The following is a 17,985-nucleotide window of genomic DNA, read 5'->3' on the forward strand; positions in this document are numbered from 1 at the left end:
TTCCAACACCAGTTATAGGAATTTCACATTTCAGTGGCACAGACTTATATGTCTGAGCTCACTTGATTATAGCTGTATATTTACAATGACAACACATCATCCAAGTTAACATCTCATTACAATGACAATGCAGTTTGAAGTTGCAAGACTACAAATCTAAAGTTAATGTGACTTTATACATAATCTACTATTTTTTCCCCTTTGATCCTATCCTTTAATATCTGCTTATCTACCACTTCCTTAATTGACATAAGGGAAGATATCTAGACCATATTAATTGAAAAACTGGCCCTCAATTTCACACAGGAAAGTTTAGTAATGCTTTTGTCTTTGCAAGTCCTAGTCTAAACTAAGGCAGAATTTAGAGCCAGCCATAAAGTGCATAAAGGGAGTGAGAGAAATCAATTAATTTCGGTCAGGTAAAAATGGCCAGGCCAGGGGCGCCTGGGTGGCTCATTCGTTAAGCGTCTGCCTTCGTCTCAGGTCATGATCACAGGGTCCTGGGATCGAGCCCCGCATCGGGCTCCCTGCTCCGCGGGAAGCCTGCTTCTCCCTCCCCCACTCCCTCTGCTTGTGTTCCCTCTGTCGCTGTGTCTCTCTCTGTCAAATAAATAAATAAAATCTTTAAAAAAAAAAAAAAAAAAAAGGCCAGGCCATTTCTAGACTTACCTTTACCCACTGGTCTGGTTTGACATTTTTCAAAACCACATTCATCTCTGGCTTGTCCATCAGAATTTTCAGTTTGGCATGGTTGGGATCTTCGCTAGTAGAGATTGTGATAGGAACCATCCACTGGGGACAGTCTTCTCCTTAAGCAAGAGAAGAAAGAATAGGAAACTTGAAAAATAATTTGTCACTGGAAGAAATAGAGGGTAAGGCGGAGAGAGAGGACAGGTGTCCTACACATGAGCTTGAGTCTAACTGTTAAGCCAACAGCTCATTTTCAATGGTACATAAATTCTTCCATAACCTGAATAATACTAGTACAAAGGAAGAGAGGATTTTTTTTAACAAAATCACAATGGCTTAAAAAAGGAGAACAGTTTATTCAGTTGTAGTATCACAAATACAGTGATTTTAATTTGTCGTTTTCCCTTTACAGAGCCATAGAGACAGTAATGATTTTTTTTTTTTTTTTTTTTTTAAAGATTTTATTTATTTATTCATGAGAGATAGAGAGAGAGAGGCAGAGGCAGAGGGAGAAGCAGGCTCCCCACGGAGCAGGGAGCCCGATGCGGGACTCGATCCCAGGACCCTGGGATCATGACCTGAGCTGAAGGCAGACGCTTAACCGACTGAGCCACCCAGGCGTCCCGAGACAGTAATGATTTTACTGTTAAAAGAAATTTCAAGTAGGTGAAAGCTTTCACATAGCATTTAAAAACATTCTAAGGTGCAGTCCTCAACAGGTATATATACTACTGCAACACTGAAGGGTTGATTTTTATTTCTGTGATAGACATGATACTTCCCGGAGCTGATGGATTCCATCACTAAAAAGTTATAGCTAGAAGTCCAAACTTTTGTAAGGCAGATAACATACTGTCTTTAGGTATCAGCAGAACAGACTTTGAATTAAGATACCAAACAGAAGAGAGTCACTGCCCAATGCATTAATCTAACTATTAATAAGTTATATAGCTTTATGCTATTAGCCTAAAGCACAAATCAGAATTTTCTCCTAATGCTGGGATAGTTCAGGTTTTAATACTGCCTATACTGGTCACGGAGTATTTGAAAAAACTGCAAAACCTGTCAGTCCTACCATGCAGACTGGTATGAGGCAGGAAACAGAAACTGTAACACTTTGGGATTTATTTTGGATAATAAACCTGTCATCTGACTTGTCAGCCACAGTTATCTAAAGAGTAATTCTAAATGCTAAGGAAGGTTAAGGATGGAAGGCTGTACCTCTTAACCCTAATAGGGTGTACCATATTTTGGAGGGCGGAGCATGAAAAGGTATTGGTGATTCTGATATACACCTTCCCTGGGTGGCACAGTCGGTTAAGCGTCTGCCTTCCGCTCAGGTCATGATCCCAGGGTCCTGGGATCGAGCCCCGCATTGGGCTCCCTGTTCAGCAGGGAGCCTGCTTCTCCCTCTCCCTGCCTGCCTGTCTGCCTACTCATGAATGGTACAGAGTACAGGATAATCTTTACCAACTGTTATTTTTTGTGAAATGGTTTTCCAACACCAGTTATAGGAATTTCACATTTCAGTGACACACTTATTATTATATGTCTGATCTCACTTGATTATAGCTGTATATTTACAATGACAACACATCATCCAAGTTAACATCTCATTACAATGACAGTGCAGTTTAAAGTTGCAATTAATAAGAATCTCTCTCTCTCTGTCAAATAAATAAATAAAATCTTAAAAAAAAAAATAAAGGAAGTGAGAAAGGTGCAGAGAAACACTTTTAATTTCCTGAGCAAAAGAATCAATGACCTGTAGAAATATTTGAAAAACCAGAGTTGAGTGGTGGTTAAAGGTATAAACTCATGTAATCCAACTATTTTGTTTGAATTCCTACTCTTTAACTCATTAGATAGGTGACCTTGGGCAACTTAACTAACCCAGCTATGCCTCAGCTCCCTCATTTGTAAAAAGGAAATACTATCTACCAAATGGGGCTGCTGAGACTATAAAATAAGGATCAATTATACTGATTAGCACGGTAACTGGTACATAATAATGCTAAATAATCACTGGGCTTTATTTATTTACTTGTTTACTTACTTAGTATGCCCAATAATTAAAAAAAAAAAAAAATTAGCTACCCACACAAATGTGCACCAAGGCTTCTTTGAGGGATGAAGGCTAAAGCATTACTTCTTGGGTGTTCCTATCCTAATTCATTTCTTATGGCTTCCAATAACGACATGGAATTTCAAAAATCAAAGAATATCAAAACACTACAGATACCTCATGAATCTCCTTTTTTAATTTCCTAGATTTGTATTTTATTACCATTTCCTTGTTTTTATTTAATTCTATTAAAAGTATTACATTACAAATAATTATTTCCTATTAATTGGAACACTACTCATATGGTATCCAAATTCATTTATCAGCTCCCACTTATAGCCACTTGCTTACCAACATATGGTCCACTGGCACAGAACTTCCTCTGGGACAACCTCAATAATCTGTCATCTTCTACCTAAAGAAGGAAAACAAAAGCTAAAATAGTAGTATTCACACTTTTTTTTTTTTTTTTGGAGGGGGCAACACTTCTGTGACAAAGTAGAAGGTGAAACTAGTATGGCCAAGTGACCAAGTGACTCGTGAGAACCCGAAGTGCAATAGTGATGAAGATGATGATAGACAGAATGGGAGAAAAGGCATTGCTTCTCATTTAGGCCTCAAAATAACAATACTTTAAATAAAAGGCCATGTTCTATGTAATGAAGGGATATACATGCAGACAAGAACTTTAAAGTTTACCATTTTCTCAAGGATATATAACGATAAATAATACTACAGCAAGCTGTTTTTATCTTTATAGAGGGAGGTTATATCTCCAGACTCTTCCACTTCTAGAAAGTGGCAACCTCAGATTAGCATGTTAGGAATTCAAATTTTTAGAATGACCAATAAACATGAAAAAGACCAATACACATGACAGAGGCACACACCTTGCTTCAAAGGCTGAGCTTTGCAATGAAACACAAAAAAAGTGGTGGGGGAAAAACTGCAAAACACTAAAAAGCTAGAAGCAACAAAGGCAAGTACATATTTAAAAAAAATACTTCAACAGTATGCATTCATTTGTTTTACTTATCATTTGTTAATATGTCCTGGAACATTTTAAATAACGTTAAGATATAACAGATTTAGCATCACCCACATCAAATGTAAAATTAGGCCATGACCTTTATGGATAAACTGACTACACAAGACAGAATTGAAAAGCTGAAAGATCTGAGTAAAGCAGCAATGACCACTTTGATGCCACAAAGAACTTGCTAATGAACTTAAACACTGCATCCATCACTGATTAGTTACTTGTCACAGAGATGTTGTCGAGAAAGTTGAAAGGTGACTTTTAAATTGATTCAGAAATAAAGCAAAAATGTTTACATTTAGGGAATATAAAGTGAGAAATAAATCATAATCAAGATATTATATGTTGGAGTGCTCTCCTTTTTTTAAAGGAATTAAGAGTCATAGATAGGCTTTTCATTTTTATTATAGTGTGAAATGGAGGATGAGTTTGGCTGTGTTTGTGGACAAAAAACAACAAAACAAAGAAAGTAAGACTTTGAAAGTAGCCTGATGGAAAAGTTAATTTAGTCTCAGTAACACAGAGGAAGTCAGGTATTAGTATTCTAACTGATACCTTAAAAATGTGTTCTGCTTGAAGAAAAAATATGGCCTAATAGTCTATTTTACATGTAATCACTAAAGTGCTGACAGTTTTTGAAGGAATGAAATCCCCAGGGGTGAAAAGAACAATCATCTTTGTAGCATGTCATTATTCTTAAAAACAGATAAAATGAAAACTACTTGTTAGTCAATACAGAATGTCAATGTCAAGTTTGATCAGGCATCTCCTATTAACAGACCAGTTCAAAGTGGAGGAAGAAGAGTAGAAAGAAACAAAATGGTCATAATGGCCTAATAGTAGGTCACTAAGCTTCTAGGTATCTTTTCCCACCAATAAGAAATGATTGATTGCATTCCCTAAACTACCTTTTCAAATGCTCAATCTAACTGAGAGGTCTTCAAATGTGTATACTTTATTATAAAATACAATCATGTTTAAGGGTAAGATGTGGCTCCAGAAGGTTAACCTGCAAGCACTGTAACAAATCATGTAAACTGGGGTGCATTTTGAGAGTACAAGGGCTAGGTTAAGTGTCACCTAGAATTCTTACCGTACAAAAAACCAAATTTACTAACTTAACTTAGAATGCCATATTGAGAAAATCTTTGCAAAACATACTTAGTTTTATGGACAGTGCAGAACCACAAGAGTGAACATACACCAAAAAAGAGTTATGAATCTTCCTCCCTAAAAATGAACAGTAATTAATTCTCTGTGCAGGTCAAAAAACCATGGCAAAGAAATAAAAGAGAACAATTCCATAATTTCATATAATTAAACTAAGTTAAGATAAACTTCTGGTATGCATTGAAGGCTCATGTGTAATTCTCAGTCCTCTTGGGGGGACAACTCATTTTGAAGCACACCTCTCTGAATGCAGCTAACAGTTCAACTAATAATAGTGCAATTCTAATCAAAATCACACTGCCACCCAACCAACATTAAAACTAATTTAAGGGACACCTGGCTGTCTCAGCTGGTAGAGCACACGACTCTCAGTCTCAGGGTTGTGGCTTCAAGACCCAAGTTGAGTACAGAGATTACTTAAAAATAAAATCTTAAAAAAAAAACCCCTAATTTTAAAGAATACTGTAAATTGGTGTAGAATTTTAACAAATGCTATTTCTGCATCTATTGAAGTGATTATGTGGTTCTTCACCTGTATTCTGTTAATGTAGTGATTATGAATCAATATACTGTTGTTTGTTTTTTAAGATTTTATTTGACAGAGAGACAGACAGCCAGAGAGGAAACACAAACAGGGGGAGCGGGAGAGGGAGGAGCAGGCTTCCCGCAGAGCAGGGAGCCTGATGAGGGGCTCGATCCCAGGACCCTGGGATCATGACCTGAGCCGAAGGCAGCCACCTCACCAACTGAGCCACCCAGGTGCCCCTGTTTTTTTAACTGTTAAACCAACTTTGCATTCCTGGAATAAACCCCACTTGTTCATTTTAGATTTATATCAAGGGGTGACTGGCTGGCTCAGTCAGAAGAGCAAGCAACTCTTGATCTCAGGGTCGTGAGTTCAAGCCCCACATGGGGTATAGAGATTACTTAAATAAGTAAATAAATAAATAAACTTAAAAAAAAAAAACATATCAAGTTTACAGTTTTCCTTGGGGACAGTAAAAGTAGACAACATTTTGTTTTCTGCTGTAAGTATGTATGATTCTAATGATGTGGGGGACAAACTATTCAGTATAGAAATAATAAATCACTGAGAAAACAATGCAAAGGCTGGCTTAAATGTTACCTAGAATACTTAAAGTACAGAAAAGCAAATTTGATAACACTGACTGAATTTCATTTAATACAGTAGCAGATGAACTGGAGGACTTTTTATAAGGTTACCTGTTCTGCTTCCACATAAATGAGGGGGAATCCCATTTGTTTGGTCCAGGTATTCATCACCGCTGCTATAGGTTTACCACTGGCATTTTCTAAACTTTCCCAGAGATCCTCTAGAAGATAAACACAAACAATGAAAATCTAAACTGTTGACATTTTTGTTTTCCTAAACAAACCAGAAATTTTACATAACTCCTGACACTACATTGCTAACCAATTTTTTGGTTCTTTCAGGTTCAGGAGACAAACAGGGGGTCAAATTAATGTCCCCTCGCCTCCCCATTAAATAAATTCTATTACAAAAACTGGTCTTATAGTCTAAGATGTCCTTAATTGTTCCAATTTACTAAAAAAATCACAAATTATAGGGGTGCCTGGCTGGCTCAGTCGGTGGAGCATGCGACTCTTGATCTCGGAGCTGTGAGTTCGAGCCCCACGTTGGGCCTAGAGTTTACTTAAAAAGAAAATCACAAATTATAATAACCAAAAGATAAACAGGTGAGTTCAAACAAGAAGAAATAGAAACAAATAGAAACATATTCAAGATCACCCCTAAATAATCATCCACAAACTTACAACCATTATACCCATTTGATTAACAGAGGTTAAAAAATATTCAATGCTCTGAGGTTGAAGTAAAACTCACAGGGTCAAACAGCACTGGTGGTCAAGTAAACAAAAGAGCAATACAATGTGATACACACTAGAATTGGGACATGAACAGAGGAAAAGCCCTTCAAGAAAAATCCAAGAAAAATAAAGGCTTCACAAGAGTTGGCTTTTGGTCTCCATCTTGAAGAGGAGTCGTTCATTAGGCTGACAAAGGGAAAAGGGCAATCCAGGTAGACAGAATAAATGGTCTATGTACAAAGAAGAAAGTGTAAGAAAAGACAGAAAATATCAATAACAGCAAATTTTCAATAAGCTGAAGACAGAGGCCCAGGTGTGGGAGCACTGAGGCTGAGACAGCAGGCCGGGGCTGAGCTGCTAAGACTGTGGGGCTCTACTGTGGAGGGGAGTGAAGTATCTTGAGTGTTTTTAATTAGGAGGTGATGCAATCAGAGATTCGCTTCAGAAAGATAACCCTGGCCAGCCTCAGAGTGAGAGAGAAAACCAAAGAGAGTACTAAGCTGGTAGGCAACTGCAGAGTTCAGGAGAGAGATCATAAAGGCACGAATTAAGGAAAGGGGAGTGAGGAGAGACAGAGGATCAAAACCATGGATGGTGACTGCACTGTGTCTGAACTACCAATTGTCTTTCATAACATAAGCAAACCAAGAAAAGGTCCATGGTAGGCCTCGCTGTGCAAAAGGTGGCCTATAAACCAGCCACTGGCTTCACCGGGAGCTTGTTAGGCAGATCCTCAGGTCTTAACCCAGACCCACTTAATTAGAAACATTTCCATAGACCCTGGGTCACTGTGTGTACATTATAGTTTAAGAACTATAGGGTTCTGGGGCACCTGGGCGGCTTAGTCGTTAAGTGTCTGCCTTGAGCTCGGGTCATGATCCCAGGGTTCTGGGATTGAGCCCCACATCGGGCTCCCTACTTGGCGGGAAGCCTGCTTCTCCCTCTCCCACTCCCCCTGCTTGTGTTCCCTCTCCCGCTGTGTCTCTCTCTGTCAAATAAATGAATAAAATCTTTAAAAAAAAGAAAAAAGAACTATAAGGTTCTTTCCTCATGTATTATATGTATGCATGCTAAAGACTCAGAAAACTTACAGGAGCACATTCTCTGTAGTTCTGCTTTAAGGAACAGAATGCCTCTCTCTTTTATAAACTGAGGTGGAAATTTACAGCAGGGGGTGGGGGTAGGGTAGGAGGGGAGAGTGTCAGGGTTACATCATGTCCTGAACAGAGAGGCAGATATACTCTGTATTTTTAATTCACAGGTCACAAACCTCAGGAAGAGCCCATGCCAGGCCTCTCTGAACTTTTGTCATTCTATTAGATACTAGTGACATTACATAAACCTTGCTTTTTTTTTTTTTTTTTTTAAGATTTTATTTATTTATTTATTTGACAGAGAGAGAGAGAGACAGCGAGAGAGGGAACACAAGCAGGGGGAGTGGGAGAGGGAGAAGCAGACTTCTTGCTGAGCAGGGAGCCCTATGTGGGGCTCGATCCCAGGACCCCAGGACCATGACCTGAGCCAAAGGTAGATGCCCAACCAACTGAGCTACCCAGGTGCCCCCACAAATCTTGCTTTTAAACTATTTTTGTTCACTGAAGAACTCAAAACTCCACTCTGGCTCTTTTTCATCTTCAATCAACTCCTACCTTTATTCTTTCTTTTGACTCCCATACACAATAAATCATAGACCACTATACACTCTTAAACCACGAAAACTCTTAAACCTTCACTGAAACTCACTGCACTAGTTCCACAAGTTCAGTAAAAGATGGTTAATTTGTAGCAATTTTAATGGCCATTGGTCAATTTAGGCCAATAAAACCAATGAGTCACCAAAAAGACCAAGTTCTGGTAAGGTAAACCAAACTCTTCAGACTCTCTGAGGTGGCAGGACACTGAGCTACGGAGAGCAGAGTTCTGGAGGGGGACAAGAAGGATAACGGGTTCTGATTCATGTTGATCTATGACTTAACACATGGCACCAAACAGGTCAACTTTATTTCCTATCACACGGAAGGTTAAGCATTTGGAAAAAAGTAAATGTCCCGCTCTGGATAGAGTGCCAACACCTTCTCTTCACTGCTATCTCAAGCTATTAAAGATTACCTGTGGCAGCATTCTTTTGTTGGAACTTGGTTAAATACATGTTCATTCCTTTCTTAAAGTCCTGAGAAAACACAATTTTTAAAATCCAGGAGATTAAGACCTTGGAATTTATAGTGTATTTGCATATTAGTACTCAAAAGCTAATTTACTCAAATTAGCTGAGTGTCGGACTTACTGAAAAACATCTATCCCTCTAATGTCTACTGTCTTTTATTTAAGAATGCATACTCTTTGTCTTCTGCATTTGCTTTTAAGTTTTATACCAGCCTCCCACACATCCCCCAAACACATTTACACATCATTCATCTAAGAGACCACAAGAGTCAATATAAAAAGAAAAGAAGATAAGCCAGATCAGGGTAATATCCTTCTAGAGTCTAGAAAAATTACTTAGGAACTTAATCTAGATAAAAGTAGACACTTTTTTTCCATGCAAAACACTATGATTTCATCATAAAAGGATGGAAGATTTTTTTAATTGCTTTTTTTACCTTATCCCCAATGTAGTCATGGAGCATTCGGATGACAGATGCACCTTTGCTATATGATATAGCGTCAAATATCTCATCAACTTCAGCAGGATGGCCCACACTGACCTGGCAGACAGTGTGATTCAGGGTTATGACAGGAAGCAGACAGCCTGTAATACTAAATTACATAAAAAGCTTTCTAGAAAAACCCTCCTAACTCATAAGATACTTTTCTGCCTTTAGTTCACTCATAAATGCATATTGATGATCCTTAAAAAGACTGTAGTAACTAACACTAATAAAGCGGAGTATATAACATGATCCCCACCATCTCTGTGGGTCTTGGCTTGGCTTTGCTGGGAGGCAAATCACCATGGATCATTTTATTGGGGAATTGGGAGACGGAGGAAGGGAGAGATGAGAAACATTTGATTTCTTGCAACTAACTGTAACAGCTTATAATTACATAGGACTTTGGTTAAATATGTCAAGGTAGACTATAAGTTCTTTGGAGGCAAAATCTGTTCATATAAACTAGTCAAAATAAGGATAGGCTAAGTCAAGAGAAATAAAATTTTATATATATTTTAGACAATGACAACAATAAAAGAATATGTTCAGAATTTTCTTTGAAACAACGGAATCATAATGTTCCCTTGTGCATACTGCCCAACAGGCATGGTTCTCCCATACTGTTCAATAAAAATGTATTTAGTGAATGCTTATGGGTATATATAGCACTTGCCTCTACAAAGATAAAATTCTTATACTGTCTACCTTAAAAAGAAACATAACTAGTACTTACTCTTGTGAGATTTTCAAGACTGAAAATATGAGCTATAAAAACAAGTGAATTGCCCGTGCAATTTTCTTTTCTTTTCAGGCTCCTAAGTATCTCTATAACAAATTACTTATTTCATTAGAAATGAGAGCAAAGGCCAATGGTTGAAAAGTATGGCTCACTTCAATAGGATGGCTGTTATCTAAAGCATCAAGTTCCTGGGCACGAGTGTAATCAGCAGATACAAACTGAGTCCAGATATCATACTCTGGGAAGCAGTGGTCTACACACAAATATTCAATCCATGATGCAAAGCCTTCATTTAACCAAAGATGAGTCCACCACTCCTAAAAACAAAAGAAAGAAATGTGTAAAGAAAACAAAGTATTTATCATTCCACTAATTTGAAAAACTCACATGTCCCTTCCATTATACTCTACAACTTACAACTTAATAAGCCAAAATTCAGTAAAAAACATTCAGTAAATAACTCATGTCTCTAAACAAAAAAGATGCTTAAAAGAGATGCTAAAGAAGGCCAACTGGTGATTTTGGCATTAGGCCTGAGGGACATTTCAAAACATAGCTAAGTAACTTTTTATTACCAAAGCTAGATAAAAATGGAAGGAAAAAGGGAGGGAGGGGAGAAAGCCCTCACATGGAAAAGGGGAAGAGGGCAGATAAATGTAGGCAAGAGCCTATACTGTCAGGTAAAATTTAGTTTAATAAATCAGAAAGCTACCAGGACCAAATAAGGAAAACTGGGAAGGATTTCCATAATGACTGATTGACGAGTTAAACTTTCTAGATAAACAGAAAAGCAGTACTGCTCATATAAAATTAGGTAAAATTAACAGAAGTATCATGGCAGTAAGTAGTTCAGTAATGAACGGTGTTTAAGTATTTATGGAATATAAAATTCTCACCTGCTAATAAGAATTAACAGTAGAATGGACAAAGAATACAAATGAGTCACAGATAAAACCAATTTTTAAAAAAAGTCAACTTTTTAGAAAGAGATTTTAATCTAAGTTTCATTAAAGTTGATTAAATCTCTTACAAAAAGAAAGCAATATAAGAATCCAAGATAAATGCTAAAGGACTAATGCAATGGTGAAAAGCAAAAAGGCATTTATTTAAAATTCTGAAAAGATAAAATATTTTCAATATTAAGTGATGAAAGGCTATCTAAGTGCTTTGTGCACTTAACTAGTAGCTTCCACAAAGATAAGCTGGTACAGAGCTAGTTATTCACCAACCTATCATGAGCCCTTAAATTTCAGTTAAAGAAACAATTGACATCTAATAACTAAACTAGAACAGTTGCTCAAATCCAGTAAAAAGTTGCTTAAAAGCTATATGAGAATGTGCACATTTCCCCTACTAAAATTTATTGCTGGTAGTTTAAAAATAAAATCATAAAAAATGAAGACTGCTCAAAGCTAACAAAAATTGTCTGGTAGCAACAAACTTGCTACATTAGGAGAAGAAAATATTTCTGTACATATTTGAATACAGGTACCAGCATACTTAATTCCACATGAAATTATATTTCAAAACTTTTTCTCACCCCTAAGTAAAATTTTAAACACCCAAAGCAAAAGGAAATGGTTTAATTTCAAGGCCTGGCTTTCTTTAAAAGCTGTCTCAGACACGTAATAGTTGCTAAATGTCTTACTTTCTTGCTTATTCCTATGACATATGGACTCAACTAACATCCAAGTCAGGTTCTGCTCTTTGGCAGCCTAAAATGCTATCAGGGAATTTGGCTGGCTCCAGAATCTCCAGTTCTTTCTTTGTAGAGGTACTTCTAGTTCACTCATTAAACTCTGTGCTCCCAAACTCGAACACAGCTAGCCGACATAGATAGTACTTATTTGGAGTAAGAGGGAAAGGTCAAGACTTAAGAACAGAGATCATTCACTGCAAATGCTGCAAAATTTACTGCAAACATAATAAATAATAATTTCAATGGGACAGCTGGAAATTTTAATATACTTTACAGTTACTCCCTAGTTTCATTTCTATCCAATTTCAACTTAACATTTTAGGCAATGAGAAAACTGACTCCTAAAAACATTTCAACCTAACTGATCATGTTGTTATTTATCAGGTTACTTTTCAGCTACTAAACTACATAATAAATATGCTCAAGAAACTATAGTTAGCCTGTAATCTCTGTACCTAAGAGGAATCTCTTTCTCTCACTCAAATTAGTATTATGACTTTGCCATTTGCAGGCAAATTCTACAACAGTTTAGGAAGTATTTTGTGTTGAATAAAGACTATCCACATACTCTTGATTGACACAGAGATTCTGATAAACACTGTTCAAAGTGGATGTTCTAAAATAAAGATTTTCTATCATTCATTTATTTTTTAGTACTATGTTCCAGTCAAACCTGAAATACTATGTAGCCAAAATAATGTGCAGCAGGATGAAGATAAATATATTTGAGCACTTAAAAATATTAAATACCATAGTAACAAGATTTCCAAACCATTGATGGGCGAGTTCATGTCCCACAACCAGAGCAACCCACTGGCGTGATGAAGAACAGGAGTTTTTTGGATCAATAAGCAATGCAGTCTCCCTGTGTTAAAAAAAAATTTTTTTTAAACAATGTAAGTATTGCAATAAAAGGCATGCACAAATGGGGGAGGGAGATTCAAATGGTAAATAAGACGGTCAAGTTAGGCTTTAGAGATGTCAAGAAAACATTTCCCCAGAGGTACAGAACAGAAAAAGTTCTGGGAAGATTAAAGACTATTCCAACAGAATTCACACAACAGCAGATCAAAGGTGTGACACAAGTTTAAACATCAGTTTGTAAACAGGACAGATGCCTTAAGTTTTAAAAAACTTTGTCTAAGGGATTAGGGATTATTGTGCTAGACAGAGAGAGTAAACAGTCCTCCCATTAAAAGAAGGGGAGTGGCAAGTGGGGGGAACATGCATTCCACAGTCCCAAAAAGAATACTGAGCAGGCTGTCCAAAACTTAACTCATCAAAGAAGGCGGGGCAAAAACTTGTTTACAGACCCTGCTTTAAAAACTATACAACCCACATGTCTGTATTGTGGTGACAGATATGTAAAAACTTGGCTAGAAAACATTAAAGCAGAGACAGTTCTTCAAGCTGGAAAAATAACTATGAAACTCCTGGGAGGAAGAGAAGGCACCAAAATGAGAAAGTCAGCCAAAAATAGATCTAAAAATGTTACTAATGCCAGATGCTCACTTTAAAATCTTACAATCTCAGATAGTAGCACCAGAGGGTGTTCATCTGCATTCTTAAAATGTGCGCAGAAGTGGGGGAGGTAGGAAAATTTACAGCAGATCATAAAGCAGAAGCTACTCAACTGGTGATTAGGAGTGAAGCTCTTATGAAATCAGTGATTGAAAAGATAAGGCAGGGTAATGCATCATTAACATACCTATAAGTAACAAGGCCCCAGTTCTCCATGGCACCTTCATAAAATAAACATAAACATTTATTGATATATGTACATACTTCTTCCTCAAAATCACAAAATTTAAAAAAGTTATTACAATTCAGCAATAAAATGAAATTTACTTTACCAGCTGCAAAGTCTGCAATAGCAATGAGATCAATTTTAGGTAGAGGATAAGGAACATTGAAGTAGTCCTTATAAAAAGGCAGGGTTTTAGCAGCAACCTACAAAAGTATAAACAAAAGAACCATCTGATAAATATTTTATTGTAATTCATATAGAAATCCACAAAGGAATCCTGTTGCAAGCCAAAGCTTCTCAAGTTACTAGAAACCAACCTCGGGGAACCCTACCTCCAAAAGTCTTTGGCTTTTGTTAATGTTGGCCAAACTTTAATCCATCTATAATATATTGGTATGAAAAATATATTACATCTTTTCCCACCCATTCTGTGGATAAATAAATTCCACTCTAATATTCTCTTAATCATTGTCTTGTAAAATGCTAATGTAACACCAAGGTTGGTAGTTTCAAAATTCTATTAAAAATAAAACCAAAGTACACAAATTTCAGACTAAATTATAAATAATTGTACTAATAATTGATCAGAAATGTAAATTCCCCAACCTGGAGTTATGGACTGTTGGAACAATCCTCTTCAAGTACATTTACCTCTAACGCAAATTTTCCTTGCTCTGCTTTGCCAACAGGGGTGTAAACACGGACACACACACCATCTTTTGACCTTGTTTCTACAAAGTCATATTCACCCACAACAAATGCCACCAGATATGTAGACATGACAGGTGTGCGGGCAAACTTCACTTCCACTACATTTTCATCATCAGGGTATGGTTTCCGATCAATTACATTCTTAAAAAAAAGAGAGAGAAAAAATTTAAACAGATTGACATTAAATACCTTAAAGCAAATACTAGCCAAAAACTCTGCTGCTTCTCCTTCCCCCTTCCAGCACTGCTTACTTATCTATCCCAATTCATCCACTGCTTTTATGCTGTCAAAATCTTTCCTATTAAGAAGGAAACACTAAGAAGTTGGGGGCTAAAGTGTTAAAACTCCCAAGGATCTATGAGAGAAAAGAAGCAACTTTTCTTGAATACCTATTATATGCCAGGCACTGGGATGTTTTAAGTAAGACCTCAATACTTTTCAAGTGAAATAAGGATAAAAGGCAATAATTATTAATGAAGGGTAATTGTGAAATCTGCATTTCAAAGGGTACAGATATCTAAATTTAGAGCATTCTCTATACCAAGGCTGGCTCTAAGCAAATTTGTGGAGGAATTTCCACTTGACCTACAGAGTTCCTAATTTCTCTTTGTTGTCCACCCCCCCCCTTCTTCCTATTCAGGGGCTCTACTTTCACAAGATCTATTCTTTCTTCCAAGGAAGACTTATTCAAGAACAGACCTGATAAATTCATTCATACTAAACTATAAAATAATATTTTGGTTTAATATATTAGCCTCCTTTTTAGGAATATTTGAGAAGAGAATGGCATTCTATGGAATTCTCTGCACCATAAGGAGGCAAAAGCCAGGTATTTTCAGGTACAGTAAGCTTTTCCAAATTCCCCAGATTCATATTACAGGCTATCGGGTACTTCTGTCTTAAACAGTATATTTCAAGTGGTAAATGCTTACTCTATTTATGAAAGAGATAATGACATCAGTGAAGAGAGCATATTCTAAGAATACAATCAACCAGAAACCCAAATACACTTCATTACATGCCTATATCTTTTGGCATTTAATAAGAAAGTCAGATTTTTTTTTCAGGCAGTATTTATTAAACTTACCACTTTTTCAGTTTTCCAAATTAAAGTTTATAAGAAATTTCTTCCATGAGGAAGGAAACTCCAAATAAGGAAATTTAAAAAAAGAGGGCTTACTGGAAATAAAGAAAATGAACATCTGTGCTCCTGTTATGTATCAAGCACCGTGCTAAGTGGTTTCATGCTACTGCATCTAACCAGAAAACTAAGTATTATAAATGCTTATTCAAATTTTAAATATACTTACAAACACATACATACCATGTTTGATAAAGCTACTCTGTCTTTAGGAACGACCAATGAGATATCAAAAGTTGCTTTGATGGCAGGCTCATCCCAGCAAGGAAAAGCCCTCCGGGCATCAGTAGCCTTAAAAAAAGAATATGAAATATAAATATTACTGAATTAACCTAACCGACTATTTCATGAAGTAACCGTCATCATCTTCTTTCTATCATCCATTCCTTCACTTGTTTAAATATTTACTTTCTACTCCATGCCAGGCAACACACTAGGGAATGACTACAGAGAAAACATGGGGCTTATTATCCCTGCTACATCAACAACGCAAAAACAAACAAAAACAAGCAATAATCCAGGAATTAGGTCTGCTACAGATCTTAACAATATACAGTATTAGAATAATTTAGAATGATACATATTTTTAAAAATATTTTTATTTATTAGAGAGAGAGTGAGAGAGAGAGAGAGAGAGAGCATGAGCAGGAGGAGCAGAGGGAGAGGTAAAAGCAGTCTCTCCACTGGGCAGGGAGCCGGATGCAAGGTTCAATTCCAGGACCCTGGGATCATGATCTGAGCTGAAGGCAGACGCTTAATCGACTGAGTCACCCAGGCGTCGCAGGTCATCCATTTAATGGCATTTCCATATACTACACATAAAACTGTCACCACTTGACTTACTTAACAAGACCTCATTTTTTTCTTCAAAAATAAAGAGTAAACTTGTTTGTTTTTTAAGAAAGAGCAAACTTGTTAAAGCAAAATAAAGTTTAGCGGTTCAGTAGAATACCAGTTATAAAAGAAACTTTAATAAAACAGAATGAAGTAAAAAAAACAGAACCAATTACAAGATTCTGTATCATGAAAAGAAGGAATAAATTATAGAGAGGTAGAGGAAGCACATACTTCTGGAAAAGTTTCTCCAAGGAAAATGTCAGATGGCTAATTGCACTCTCAAAGAAGTTAAATAAATGATGAATTCATTCAAAGAATAAATAAGACATCTGAAAAGTAAGCAGAGTACAAGGAAAGAAAAGATAGCACAGAAAAATTGAAATTAGGAGCAGCAGCGGTAGAGAAATGAATTTATACTAGAAGAAATTAAATGAGTAACATGGATAACAAGGTTTAAAAGTTTCTTTTCTTTTTTTTTTTAAAGATTTTATTTAATTATTTGACAGAGAGAGACACAGCGAGAGAGGGAACACAAGCAGGGGGAGTGGGAGAGGGAGAAGCAGACTTCCTGCGGAGCAAGGAGCCCGATGTGGGGCTCGATCCCAGGACCCTGGGATCATGACCTGAGCCGAAGGCAGATGCTTAACGACTGAGCCACCCAGGCGCCCCAGGTTTAAAAGTTTCTTAAAAAAAGTTTCTAAAATATCAAAAGGACAGAGTGATGAAAGCCATCAAAACTTCATCTGAGGGATAGAGATTAGACAAACTTATTATGAGAGAGCAGAGCACAAACCACAGTGAAAATGTAGTATGTAATAGGAGAAAACTTGGCTACACTGAAGATCTGAATCTGAACATCAATAGGGTTCACCAATTACTATGTAAAAGTTAATGAAAAGTGAACACCTGGTAAAAATTTTTAATTTTTAAGTACAAAGAAATAATTTAACAAGCAATTAAGAAGAAAACAAAGCAAAACAAAACAATATGTTACTCTACAAGGGAAAAAACGATACTCCAGTGTGATTCTTCCCCTTGACAAAATGAGATATGAAAGACTGTGGAACAACATTTATATACCTTTGAAAGAGAAAAATTGTAAGCCAACTGTATATATCACTCTTATAGTTGAAAAGTTGGGTTTGTTATTCATTGTAGCAAGGGAAAACTCATAGTAAGGGGAACCCTGGGGTGTGTAAGAAAGAAGCTATTATATGTATATTCTGGATTTGGCAGGGTGAATTGGGGTAAGGATTTAGATTCACTCTAAATTGAGTGGCGTCAAAAAGGGGAGGCGATTCTGTGGGTGCGCATCTCAACAAATATTACCTGTAGAGAGGGCAGCCTAGAGCAAGACTAAAACCGTAATCGATAAAGATGTCGCTCATTTTAACTTAAGAGAGGGAGTTGTTCCTTATTTCATGGGTAGCACAGTGACCTTGCTTTTGTCTGTCCTTAGATGAAATTATGAAGCACCCTTGTTTTTTTTTCACTTTATCATGGTCTCAGAGTAACCTTGTCTGAGGTTGGTGCTCTATGATGCTGTTTACGTCAAAAAGAACAGCATGGACTAGCTGGGAGTGCTGGTACAACTTCTGAATGTCAGGGGCTGCTCTTCTTCTTTTTTTCTTTTTTCCCCAACAAA

The 17,985-nt window shown here is 36.8% G+C and overlaps 1 protein-coding gene across 1 annotated transcript in view; it reads right to left on the reverse strand.

The window, feature by feature from the left end:
- Nucleotides 1–17,985, reverse strand: part of NPEPPS (aminopeptidase puromycin sensitive) — a 99,180-nt gene that overhangs the window by 17,464 nt on the left and 63,731 nt on the right. The window contains exons 5-15 of the mRNA XM_021704551.2: nt 15,687–15,794; nt 14,303–14,503; nt 13,758–13,854; nt 13,613–13,646; nt 12,655–12,769; nt 10,358–10,522; nt 9,416–9,520; nt 8,925–8,985; nt 6,189–6,298; nt 3,107–3,170; nt 670–809 (exon numbers count right to left, since the gene is read on the reverse strand). Of these exons, the coding sequence (XP_021560226.1) occupies nt 670–809; nt 3,107–3,170; nt 6,189–6,298; nt 8,925–8,985; nt 9,416–9,520; nt 10,358–10,522; nt 12,655–12,769; nt 13,613–13,646; nt 13,758–13,854; nt 14,303–14,503; nt 15,687–15,794 (1,200 nt within the window). The remainder of the gene's footprint in view (nt 1–669; nt 810–3,106; nt 3,171–6,188; nt 6,299–8,924; nt 8,986–9,415; nt 9,521–10,357; nt 10,523–12,654; nt 12,770–13,612; nt 13,647–13,757; nt 13,855–14,302; nt 14,504–15,686; nt 15,795–17,985) is intronic.

The sequence above is a fragment of the Neomonachus schauinslandi genome, chromosome 15, assembly GCF_002201575.2.
Source record: "Neomonachus schauinslandi chromosome 15, ASM220157v2, whole genome shotgun sequence".
In the NCBI taxonomy this organism is placed as follows: Eukaryota; Metazoa; Chordata; class Mammalia; order Carnivora; family Phocidae; genus Neomonachus; species Neomonachus schauinslandi.